The sequence below is a fragment of the Oncorhynchus clarkii genome, chromosome 4 (genome assembly GCF_045791955.1).
Source record: "Oncorhynchus clarkii lewisi isolate Uvic-CL-2024 chromosome 4, UVic_Ocla_1.0, whole genome shotgun sequence".
Lineage (NCBI taxonomy): Eukaryota > Metazoa > Chordata > Actinopteri > Salmoniformes > Salmonidae > Oncorhynchus > Oncorhynchus clarkii.
Genome location: NC_092150.1, coordinates 53,203,224 through 53,214,503, shown reverse-complemented (window position 1 = coordinate 53,214,503; position 11,280 = coordinate 53,203,224). Strand labels below are relative to the sequence as shown.

The following is an 11,280-nucleotide window of genomic DNA, read 5'->3' as shown; positions in this document are numbered from 1 at the left end:
ATTCGCCTGAAACAGACCGACATTTTAACTTATGTATAGGCTACCTGAAGCCCATTGGACCATATTAACATATTTTACATTGCTAAATGAGCAGGGCAGGGTTCTGTGTGTGGTGACATTCCGGCTTACTAGGAGAATCGATATCCATTCATCCCAGTGCGGATAAATGGAATGTAGCCACTGGTACCATTGAATTATCTCTTACTGTTGTCAATAAAGAGATCTGTCAAGGAACGCACCACTTGATCTGAGAGGTGTCGGCTGTTAAATCGCAGCAGTGACGCTATATGCAATTGCGTTATTCCCATTTCCAATAGAATGAATGAACTTTAAATAGTATCCAATCAGAGGAGAGCTCCTCTGGCATATAAAAACCTAGCGAAGCTGATTCATTCCGGACACCATTATTAGTTTTGGTGTGTCTTTCCCAAAGAAAAACGTCCTACGGTAGGTGATTTTTTTTTTATTTTTACACGTTGTATAAATGCATAAGTATGTCATCATATTTGCAGAACTGTTGGGTGTCTAATGTACTTTGTATTTAATACATATATTGGTTAAATAGGCTATATGATAATGGGAAAACGTTTGGAATATAGGCTGAACAAAGACGGGTATTTTTTAGACAGCATCTCGGGAAAGCGCATCTAACCCTAGAGAAATGGGGAGACGGCAGTGATTTGGTTTCACTCAAAACGATTAAATCGAACTGACATGTACAATATTTCACCCTGGTTAAAATCGTCAACTAGTGTAGAGGGGTAATTTTCCGTTTGGCATAGCCGTTTACACGGAAGAGACCGCAAGGTCGTGGTCTATCTGCAAGGTCTTATCTGGTGCTGGACATCACGCATTCGGTTGCTTCAAACTAATGTGAACAGTATTGCCTCGCACTGTAACCGACATATTTTGGATTAACGTGGATGAATATGCATTCCCTTTGTTGGACATTTTTTATATTTTAGAGAAAATAAATTGCTATATTTGGGCACCGATTGTATGTTGCGTGTACCCTCTCAGATTATGAGGAATTGGCACGCAAATGGCAGGAATTTGTTTGCTACCTCAAAACCAGGTGTCGAAATAGCCGACCACTGCGTCACAATTGCGTACAGTGACTTCTCAAGTCTTTTTAGACCCTGTTCCAATTAGTTATTCCATTTTGCCGGGTCTAGGCTCTTGGCCACTGACACCTCATCGTTTCATCCTTGCGCACAGGTGAACGCAGTCATGCCTTTCGGTAACACCCACAACAAGCTGAAGATGAGCTACTCCGCGGAGCAGGAGTACCCCGACCTCAGCCAACATAACAACCACATGGCCAAGGTGCTCACCCCAGAGATGTACGCCAACCTGCGGGACAAAGAGACTCCAAGTGGATTTACCGTGGATGATGTCATTCAAACTGGAATTGATAACCCAGGTAAACAGCCCGAGTTTGCCTACGTTGGTCCTAAACCGTTTTATGCCGCGTCGAGAGGGCGAGTTATAGCCTACCCACTCATCCGGTGCTTGGATTTTGCAATGTCAGCCATGTACGGAGTGAAAAACCTCCGCTGTTGAAACGTTGACCTTGTTACCAAGTGCCTGTGATGTGGCCACTAATGCAATGTTCAGTATAATAATAGGAATTCATTATTTGTGGCCCTGTCGAGCGCATTGTTCCAGTTAACAATCAATGCATTAGGACTGACATGGGATCCATGGCCATACACCAATTTATTCCAAGTTGTCACAGCAGCATCACCGACGATCTTTGTTGAGCAAGGTCAAGTCCACTATTTGTCTGCTGGTGACATTACAGGCTAAATTGATGCCTTGCATTTTATTCCCCTCTGTTGTTGGGTCACATGTCCATTTAACAGCGGAATTACTGACTTTGAATTGTAATGTAGGCCTTTAATTTGATAATGTCTATTGTGAGGCCCTACTACAACATCCAGTGTAAGCGGCAACCAGCTGAGGATGTGTACCGGTATGCAAACTAGACCTGGGTTTAAATACTATTTCAAATACTTTCACATTGAGTAGTAGCATATATTTTTTTAATTTGAAAATATAAGTAGTTGAATATTGGAATGTGTATTGGCATGCATTTAAAAAAAAATATATATATATATATATATATATATATATATATATATATATATATATATACTCGTGCATTTAACTCAGGCCCTACATTCGGAGTATCTTAAATACATGTATTTGAAAATACTCAAATACACAGAAAATAAGTATTTAAATGACATTTTAAACCCAGGTCTGCTGCAAACCTTAGTCACCTCAATGTAACATTTTTCTTAATCAGAACATGTACAGCATTATGAATGTCAACCCAAATTTGTATTAATGCTCAATGGCTTCAGTGTAGATGGTGTTATTCTGACAGCTTGCATCTGAAGGGTGGCTAAAGCTATTACTGGAACTAAGACCAATGTGACTGCTGGCACAGCTGACCAATTTTAAATACAATTCCTAAACCAATTACTGTCGACCAACTGCATTCTGTCAGTGACACTTTCACTTGGATGATGTCAACTGTTGGCACCATTGGCTGGCATTTTTATTCCTTCACCCTGTCCCTGTTTTATTCAAGGCCACCCCTTCATCATGACAGTGGGCTGTGTGGCCGGAGACGAGGAGACGTACGAGGTGTTCAAGGAGCTGCTGGACCCCATCATTGAAGACCGCCACGGCGGATACAAGCCCTCAGACAAACACAAGACCGACCTGAACCCAGATAACCTTGTGGTAAAGGCACACAATGTCCACACACTCTGAATCGCCTCACACCCTGGTTCACCACATACACACTCCCAAGGTTGTCCTACATGAGTCAACAACTATTTGGGAAATTAATTTGTCCATGAAAATCCATATTGGGCATAATGGCCACACAACCCATTATTGTCAAACCTCCATGTAGCCCAACCCTGGTTTAGTCGATATCAAATGTCCATACCTGTTAGCTTTCATGCTAATTGCTAACACGCCGGTTGTTTTGGCAGGGTGGGGATGACCTGGACCCCAACTTCGTCCTGAGCTCCAGAGTGCGAACTGGCAGGAGTGTCCGTGGCTTCTGCCTCCCCCCACACTGCAGCCGTGGGGAGCGACGTGCCATTGAGAACATGGCAATCGAAAGTGCGTAACCGAGCCCTGTCCTCTTCAATGCCTTGAGTCCTGCTGCATGCCCTTTGCGACACTGCCCCCTGACAGCACTGCGTGGAACTGTCTTAATTAGACTATTGAAGTCATGCCACACTGCAATCGACTTGCTGCTCTTGACTGGCATTGGTTAAGACTTAATTCTTCCAGATGTGTTTTATATAATGGCAGTTGTGTAAAAAGTACCCAATTGTCAAAGTAAAGCTACCTTCATAGAAAATGATTCAAGGGAAAGTCTTCCAGTGAAATACTACTTGAGTAAAGTATGTGGTTTTAAATGCACTTAAGTATCAAAAGCAAATGTAATTGCTAAAATATACTAAAGTATAAGGACTTTGGAATTATTTATAGTAAGAAAACCAGTCAGTACAATTTTTATTTACAGATTGCCAGGGGCACACCATAATTGAAGCATTTGTTTAGTGAGTTTGCCAGATAAGAGGCAGAAAGTGTAGCTTAAGTAAAAGCAGTCAACCCAAAAAATGACTTGGGTAGTACTTTAAAGTATTTTAACTTAAGCACTTTACACCACTGTAATTGAATCCTTAACTGAAATTGCCACTTTGAAAAAAAAATAACTGCTTGATTGTTGGCCTAATCCTTACAAATATGCAATTTATAGTTGGTGAAAAAGGATGACCACTCATGTAGGCTTACTTGTTTTACTGACGTTCTCGTTTTTTTGCAGGTCTAGCCTCACTGGATGGGGACCTCAATGGCCAGTATTACGCCCTGAAGAACATGACAGATGATGAGCAGCAACAGCTGATCGACGACCACTTCCTGTTTGACAAGCCCGTGTCCCCCCTGCTGTTGGCGTCCGGGATGGGCCGTGACTGGCCTGACGGCAGGGGCATCTGGTGAGTTCCCCGGGCACCACAGCAGAGTTGTCTCCATGTAGACGTCAAATGGCTTCCTTTTCCTTTCATGATGGCAGATGAATAAAGGGACTTAGTCTGGCATTCTCCTGCCACTCAGCTTTTCTAGTGAATTCCTCCCATGGTCTGTCGGTGTTCACTAAGGCGCGAAAGTGCAGTAAAGGATAAAATGGTGCCGGAGAATGCTGACGTTTTACATGTCCCCAACCAATTGTTTTTGTTTACTTGCATTATTTGCAACTTTTTAAATTATTTTGTACATGACGTTGCCGCTACCGTCTCTTGTGACCGAAAATCACTTTTACTCACCACGGACTGGCAGAATATTCTTTGTCCTGTCTGACAAGTCTGACGAGCCCGACGCGACTGATTTACTGCTTTCTCGGGAACAGGCCCAGAACCCCGTGATTAGTGTGGAGAAAAAGGGGCTAGAGGGCATACTGACTTCTGAGAATTTGTAGGCGATCGAATAAACCCCTACTTCTTTCCATTCTGCTAGCAAATCTGCAATCTTTGGAGAATAAAATTGATGACCAATGCGGAAGATTAAACTACCAACGGGACAATCAAAACTGTAATCTCTTATGCTTCACGGAGTCGTGGCTGAACGACGACACGATCAACATACAGCTGGCTGGTTATACGATGTACCGGCAGGATAGAACAGCGGCGTCTGGTAAGACTAGGGGCGGTGGTCTATGTATTTTTGTAAACAACAGCTGGTGCACGTTATCTAAGTCTTGAGCTATTGCTCGCCTGAGGTAGTGTGGTCTTATGAGCTTATGAGATGCTCTATCTACCTAGCGTTTTCATCTGTATTTTTCATAGCTGAGGAGGAGACTGGCACTAAGACAGCATTGAATGAGCTGTATTCCACCATAAGCAAACAAGAGAACGCTCACCCAGAGGCGGTGCTCCTAGTAGCTGGGGACTTGAATGCAAAGAAGCTTACATCCGTTTTACCAAATTTCTATCCGCATGTTAAATGTGCAACCAGAGAACTCTGGACCACCTTTACTCCACACACCGAGATGCATACAAAGCTCTCCATTTGGTAAATCTGACCATAATTCTATGCTCCTGCTTACAAGCAAAAATTAGAGCAGGATGCACCATTGGCAAGCACAATAAAAGTGGTCAGATGAAGCAGATGCTAAGCTACAGGACTGTTTTGTAGCACAGACTGGAATATGTTCTGGGATTCTTTCGGCTGGTCACTGGCTTCATCAAGTGCATCGATGACATCATCCCCACAGTGACTGTATGTACCCCAACCAGAAGCCACGGATTACAGGCAACATCCACACTGAGCTGCCACTTTCAAGGAGCAGGACTCTAACCGATGCCCTCCGAAGAAGCATCACAGGCAAAGCGTCAATACAGGACTAAGATTGAAACGTACTACACCGGCTCTACCGCTCGTCGGATGTGGCAGGGCTTGCAAACCATTAGACTACAAAGGGAAGCACAGCTGAGAGCTGCCCAGTGGCACGAGCCTACCAGACCAGCTAAACTACTTCTATGCTCGCTTTGAGGCAAAGACCACTAAAATATGTATGAGAGCACCAGCTGTTCCGGGAAGATTGCGTGATCACGCTCTCTGCAGCCGATATAAGACCTTTAAACAAGTCAACATTCACAAGGCCACAGAGCACGACGGATTACCAGGATGTGTACTGCGAGCATGCACTGACCAACTGGCAAGCGTCTTCACTGACATTTTCAACCTCTCCCTGTCCGAGTCTGTAATACCAACATAATGTAACCACACCACTATATTGCCTGTGCCCAAGAACACACTATGGTAACCTGCCTACATGACTACCGACACGTAACACTCACGTCTGTAGCCATGAAGTGCTTTGAAAGGCTGGTCACGGCTCACATCAACACCATTATCCCAGAAACCTTAGACCCACTCCAGTTTGCAAACTGCACCAACAGATCCACAGATGCGATATATATTGCACTCCACACTGCTCTTTCCCACCTGGACAAAATAAATATATTTGAGAAATGCTACTCATTGACTACGGCTTAGCGTTCAACACCATAGTGCCCTCAAAGCTCATCACTAAGCTAAGGATCCCTGGGACTAAACACTTCCCTCTGCAACTGGATCCTGGACTTCCTGACAGGCCGCCCCAGGTGGTAAGGGTAGGCAACACATCCGCCACGCTGATCCTCAAAACAGGGCACCCTCAGGGGTACGTGCTCAGTCCCCTCCTGTACTCCCTGTTCACTCATGACTGCACGACTCCAACGCCATCAAGTTTGTTGACGACAAGTGGTAGGCCTGATCACCGACCGCAACAAGGCCGCCTATAAGGAGGTCAGAACTGGCTGTGTGGTGCCAGGACAACCTCTCCCTCAACGTGATCAAGACAAAGGGTTGGCAGGTAGCCTAGTGGTTAGTGTTGGACTAGTAACCGGAAGGTTGCACGATTGAATCCCTGAGCTGACAAGGTAAAAATCTTCCTAGGCAGTCATTGAAAATAAGAATTAGTTCGTAACTGACTTGCCTAGTTACATAAAGGTAAAAAAAATGTGGACTACAGGAAAGAGGACTGAGCATGCCCCCATTCTCGTCGAGGCTGCAGTTTGAGATCTTCAAGTTCCTTGGCGTCCACATCACCAACAAACTAACATGGTCCAAGCACACCAAATACAGTCGTGAAGCAGGTACGACAACCTATTCCTCCTCAGGAGACTGAAAAGATTTGGCATGGGTCAGATCCTCAAAAGTTTCAACAGCTGCACCATCGAGCGCATCCTGACTGGTTGCATCAAGGCCTGATATGGCAACTGCTCTGCTTCCGACCGAGTGTAGTGTGTATGGCTCAGTGCATCACTGGGGCCAAGCTTCCTGCTATCCAGGAACTCTACCAGGCGGTGTCGGAGGAAGGCCCTAGAAATTGTCAGACTCCAGCCACCCTAGTCATAGACAGTTCTCTCTGCTACCGCACGGCAAGCAGTACCAAGTCTAGGTCCAAGAGGCTTCTAAACAGCTTCTACCCCCAAGCCATAAGACTCCTGAACAGCTAATCAAATGGCTACCCAGACTATTTGCATTCCCCCCTTATTTACACCACTGGTTCTCTCATCTATGTATAGTCACTTTAATAGCTCTACCTAAATGTACATATTACCTCAACTAGCCGGTGCCACCGTACATTGACTCTGTATATAGTCTCGCTATCGTTATTTTGCTGCTGCTCTTACTGCTATTACTCATAACTTTTTCTGATTCTTATCTGTATTTTTTTAAATGCATTGTTGGTTATGGGCTCGTAAGTAAGCATTTCACTAAGGTCTACCTACACCTGTTGTCTTAGGTGCATGTGCCAATAAAATTGACGCTAGTTGACATCTTCAATGGTCAAAATTTACTGGAGGCCCCATCTACGATTCTACAATCCACATTACATACTCCAAAACAGGGCTCTCCAACCCTGTTCCTGGAGAGCTACCCTTCTGCAGATATTTGGTCAAATGCCAATTATGAGTAATCTAATTATTAGAACCAGGTGTGCTAGATTAGGGTGAGTGTGAATACCAACAGGATGTTAGCTCGCCAGGAACCAGCTTGGTGTGCCCTGCTCTAAAATAGTGAGATGCAGTTATGTTCTCTGTTGTGGGTCATTAAAGGAGGCTCTAGGTCGAAGTTCCTCTAGGTACAGATCTAGGACAACCTCCCCGAATCCTAACCATTAGTGGTGGATTTATTCTTTAATCTACCCAAGATCGGCGTCTATGACTAACTTCACCCTACACTGGAGTACCAGCTGGAGGGTGCCTTCAGTGAGAGTAAACATGATAGTTATGCATAATGGCGTCTCATTCCAGCCAATGTTGAACTAATATGTAGATTTGTTTTTGTTGACAGGCACAATGATGGCAAGACCTTCCTGGTCTGGGTGAATGAGGAGGACCATCTGCGGGTCATCTCTATGCAGAAGGGCGGCAATATGAAGGAGGTGTTCCACCGCTTCTGCACAGGCCTCACGAAGGTGTGTGTGACGTGCACTCCGCTTTCTAGGATGTCAAATATGTTACGCCCAAGGCTCAATTCTACAACGTAATGTTAAAGAACATGTGCAAACTACATTGCTGGGGTTAATCGCATTTGAATGCAGTCAATTTGTGAGTCTACTATGCAAAATGGCACTTCAAAAACTGTTGCAAAACCTGCAGGAAACGTTTAACTTAAACAGTCCCCCAACACTGCAGTTGCTTTCTCAACACGACTTCTAACCTTTGGTCCCTTACCTCACTGTTTCCTCTGACCACTTCAGATTGAGAGCCTGTTCAAGGACAAGGGCCATGAGTTCATGTGGAACGAGCACCTGGGCTACGTGCTCACCTGCCCCTCCAACCTGGGCACGGGGCTGCGCGCCGGTGTGCACGTCAAGCTGCCCAACATGAGCAAGCACGAGAAGTTCAGCGAGGTCCTCAAGAGGTTGAGGCTGCAGAAGCGTGGCACAGGTACGTCCATTTTGAATACGCCAACTCTTAGGAAATGTAGATGGGACATTCTGTCTAGCAGCTATTGGGATTAAGTGAATGTCGAGCAGATCTGGACTAGTCTCTCTACGTTTGATTTATTAACCAATGGTTGTTACTGTAGGCTGGTAAAACATTGTGCAGTCAAGATGTCAATGTTTAATTGAATCGGAATCTATGTACTTAAATTGACAGTTATACTAATCCAACATGCCTCTAAACCTTTGGCTGTAACTGTGGCTGCAATTCTCCTAAATGTGGATAAGACCTAGTGGAAAGTGTTAACTGTCCACTGAATAGGGCCAGGATGGCCAACTCTCCTCCTGGGGAGCTACACTGCTGCCGGAATTTGGTCAGCCCTACTCCTGTTTTGGCTAAGTAGCTGCTCCTCGGGCCTCATAACTGTGCACCACTTCTGAAAAGACTGCACACATACAAAAAATATAGAGATTTATAAGCTTAGTTTACGCCCGTCATAAATCAGACTTGTCCTGAAACTGCATGCGTGAACAAGCATTAAAACACTACCTGAAATGCCCATCTTTCCCTTTTTTATGGTGACAACACAGCCCTTATTTGCTGTTTCTAAAGTTTCTAAAGGCAATGGCCAACTACATCAAATGTCTCTCTGGAGGTGTTGGAATTAGGCCAAGGAAGTTTCTGAAAAAAAAACGATTTGCAAATTGTTGGACCTGTAAACATGTGTTGTTTTTCCCGACCCTAAATATGCTGCACTGCCTGCAAATTCTGAAACATTGTCCATGTTAAACTACAGTAGGCCTACTTAGTGGTAGCCGACACACTTCTTCAAAGCAAAAAGTCATCTTTGTTAATTTACATTCTACTGTTATAACGCACACTCCCTTTTCTGATGCATATAGCAGAACACTTCAAATAATAGCTTATCAGACCCAATTTAAATGAGGGGTGCCCATGGCAATTTGTTGTAGGCTAAAGCATATGACAATTTATATTTATGAAAATTGTTTACTTGAAACATTTGTAATTCCAGTAGGTTAAGATGTGCAGTACCCTAAAATGTAAGTTGAAAAGGTGAACCTTCTGTTCTACCCTTAAACTGCGCTCGATTGGATGGAGCTAAATACTTAAGACAGTGTTTCAAATATTTACTACTGTAAAGTGGGTCCAATTTAATGTAGGCATTTTAGGCTACTTCGAGTATGAAACAAAGGTACATTTATTATGGAAATGTATTTCCAACTTAGAATGCAGAGATGTGAAAAATGTATCTTCACGAATGGCAAATGATTGCATCTTAAGGCTGCCTGTTTATTTTTTATCAATAAGCATGTCATATCCCCCACTTGCACAAAATGGTAGGCTACTTGCAATGCAATACTTCAACCACTGGAAACTGTGCATATGGTCTATAGCGGGATCATCAACTAGATTCAGCCATGGGCAAAAACTTAGTGGGTTTTGGTTGGGGACATAATTACACATTTGTAGACCTCAAGCCCAAACCCCAATATTTGACTAACAATCATTTTAAACCTTGCTTACATTTTGTACACGATCACGTCTGTGTGGGAGTACTTAAACAGGTTTACAAAATCTAAATCAATTGGTGTGGATTTCCTTGTTTTTAGTCTTATGTCCAACAATGCAAGTGTCTTCTCAGAACTTGGGGGCCAAATAAAACCACCCATGGGCTGCCAGTTGGGGACCCCTGGTCTAAAGTCTGCAGGAAGCTAAGCACATTCTCACGTCAAATTCCATGTTATAAATGTTAACTTTTGAGTAAACTGGAGCATGCATATTTGTATTTTGTGCATATGCAACATTTTGTGGAGCCCCCAGGACTTAGATTACAGTAGCTGAAAGGCATTAAAGTAGGGCTGCCAGGAACTAAAACTTGCATACCCACTGGCTCTCCAGGAGCAGGATTGGCCTATCACCCCTAGTTGCGGAGAAGCCAACCGTATCAGCACCATTTGGCTCAGCTTTTCTTTGGTACCGCCCCCCCCCCCCCTCCAGGTGGTGTGGACACTGCAGCAGTAGGCGGTGTCTTCGACATCTCCAACGCAGACCGTCTGGGCTTCTCCGAGGTGGAGCTGGTGCAGATGGTTGTCGACGGCGTCAAGACCCTCGTCGAGATGGAGAAGCGTCTGGAGAGCGGCCAGTCCTTCAACGACCTGATGCCCGACCAGAAGTGAACACGCTCTCTCAAACCTTCTAACCTCTTACCTCGTCACCAATATCTCCCCCTTGTCTCCATAAACAATCTTCACTACATCAAGAAAATGCACTCTGCCCGACACGTTTAGTGGCACAAGTTAGATGAGTTCATCTGTGTGATGAAGGATTTTGTATCAAATGCAGTCTTTTTGCAGATGGCTATTAACATCTGAAATAAAAGTATCTTTGGCCCATGGAATGTGTTTGTCACTTTGAGCAAGTGATTTGTTTTGACATTGTGTCATGAATTAGTCATTTCTAATACTTTTTCCGTGCTTAATTACACCTGCCTACTGTAGCTCAATTGACAAAGGGAAATTCTGATGCAAACCAAATGCATGGTGTCTATAGATGCATTGTATTCTGACTGAATTCCCTTAGTGTACCACCTTTTGTGCAATTGTTACCCTTCCAATGAGCTTATCATATAAACTACACTGCGAAAAGTACTGTTTGCTTCCCTTTTAATAATTTCAGCACAGGTAACAGCCATTTAGTTTTTTTTTTTCATTCTTACTCTCCCCAATTCACT

At 44.0% G+C, this 11,280-nt stretch overlaps 1 protein-coding gene across 1 annotated transcript; it reads left to right on the top strand.

Annotated features, from left to right (window-relative positions):
• Window positions 1-396: 396 nt before the first annotated feature.
• On the top strand, window positions 397-10,943 carry LOC139407720 (creatine kinase B-type-like). The gene is made up of 8 exons (XM_071151570.1): window positions 397-447; window positions 1,219-1,423; window positions 2,600-2,754; window positions 3,012-3,144; window positions 3,857-4,028; window positions 7,933-8,056; window positions 8,342-8,531; window positions 10,548-10,943. The coding sequence occupies exons 2-8, from the start codon at window positions 1,231-1,233 to the stop codon at window positions 10,724-10,726; spliced, it is 1,146 nt and encodes a 381-aa protein (XP_071007671.1). The 5' UTR covers window positions 397-447; window positions 1,219-1,230; the 3' UTR covers window positions 10,727-10,943.
• The last annotated feature ends 337 nt before the right edge of the window (window positions 10,944-11,280 follow it).

What these genes read in the sequence shown, in the direction of transcription:
- LOC139407720 (XM_071151570.1), top strand. Translation starts at nt 1,231, where the DNA reads ATGCCTTTCGGTAACACCCACAACAAGCTGAAGATGAGCTACTCCGCG. An exon ending in AACTGGAATTGATAACCCAG is followed by an intron (nt 1,424 to 2,599) that starts GTAAACAGCCCG and finishes GTTTTATTCAAG; the next exon opens with GCCACCCCTTCATCATGACA. An exon ending in TCTGCACAGGCCTCACGAAG is followed by an intron (nt 8,057 to 8,341) that starts GTGTGTGTGACG and finishes TGACCACTTCAG; the next exon opens with ATTGAGAGCCTGTTCAAGGA.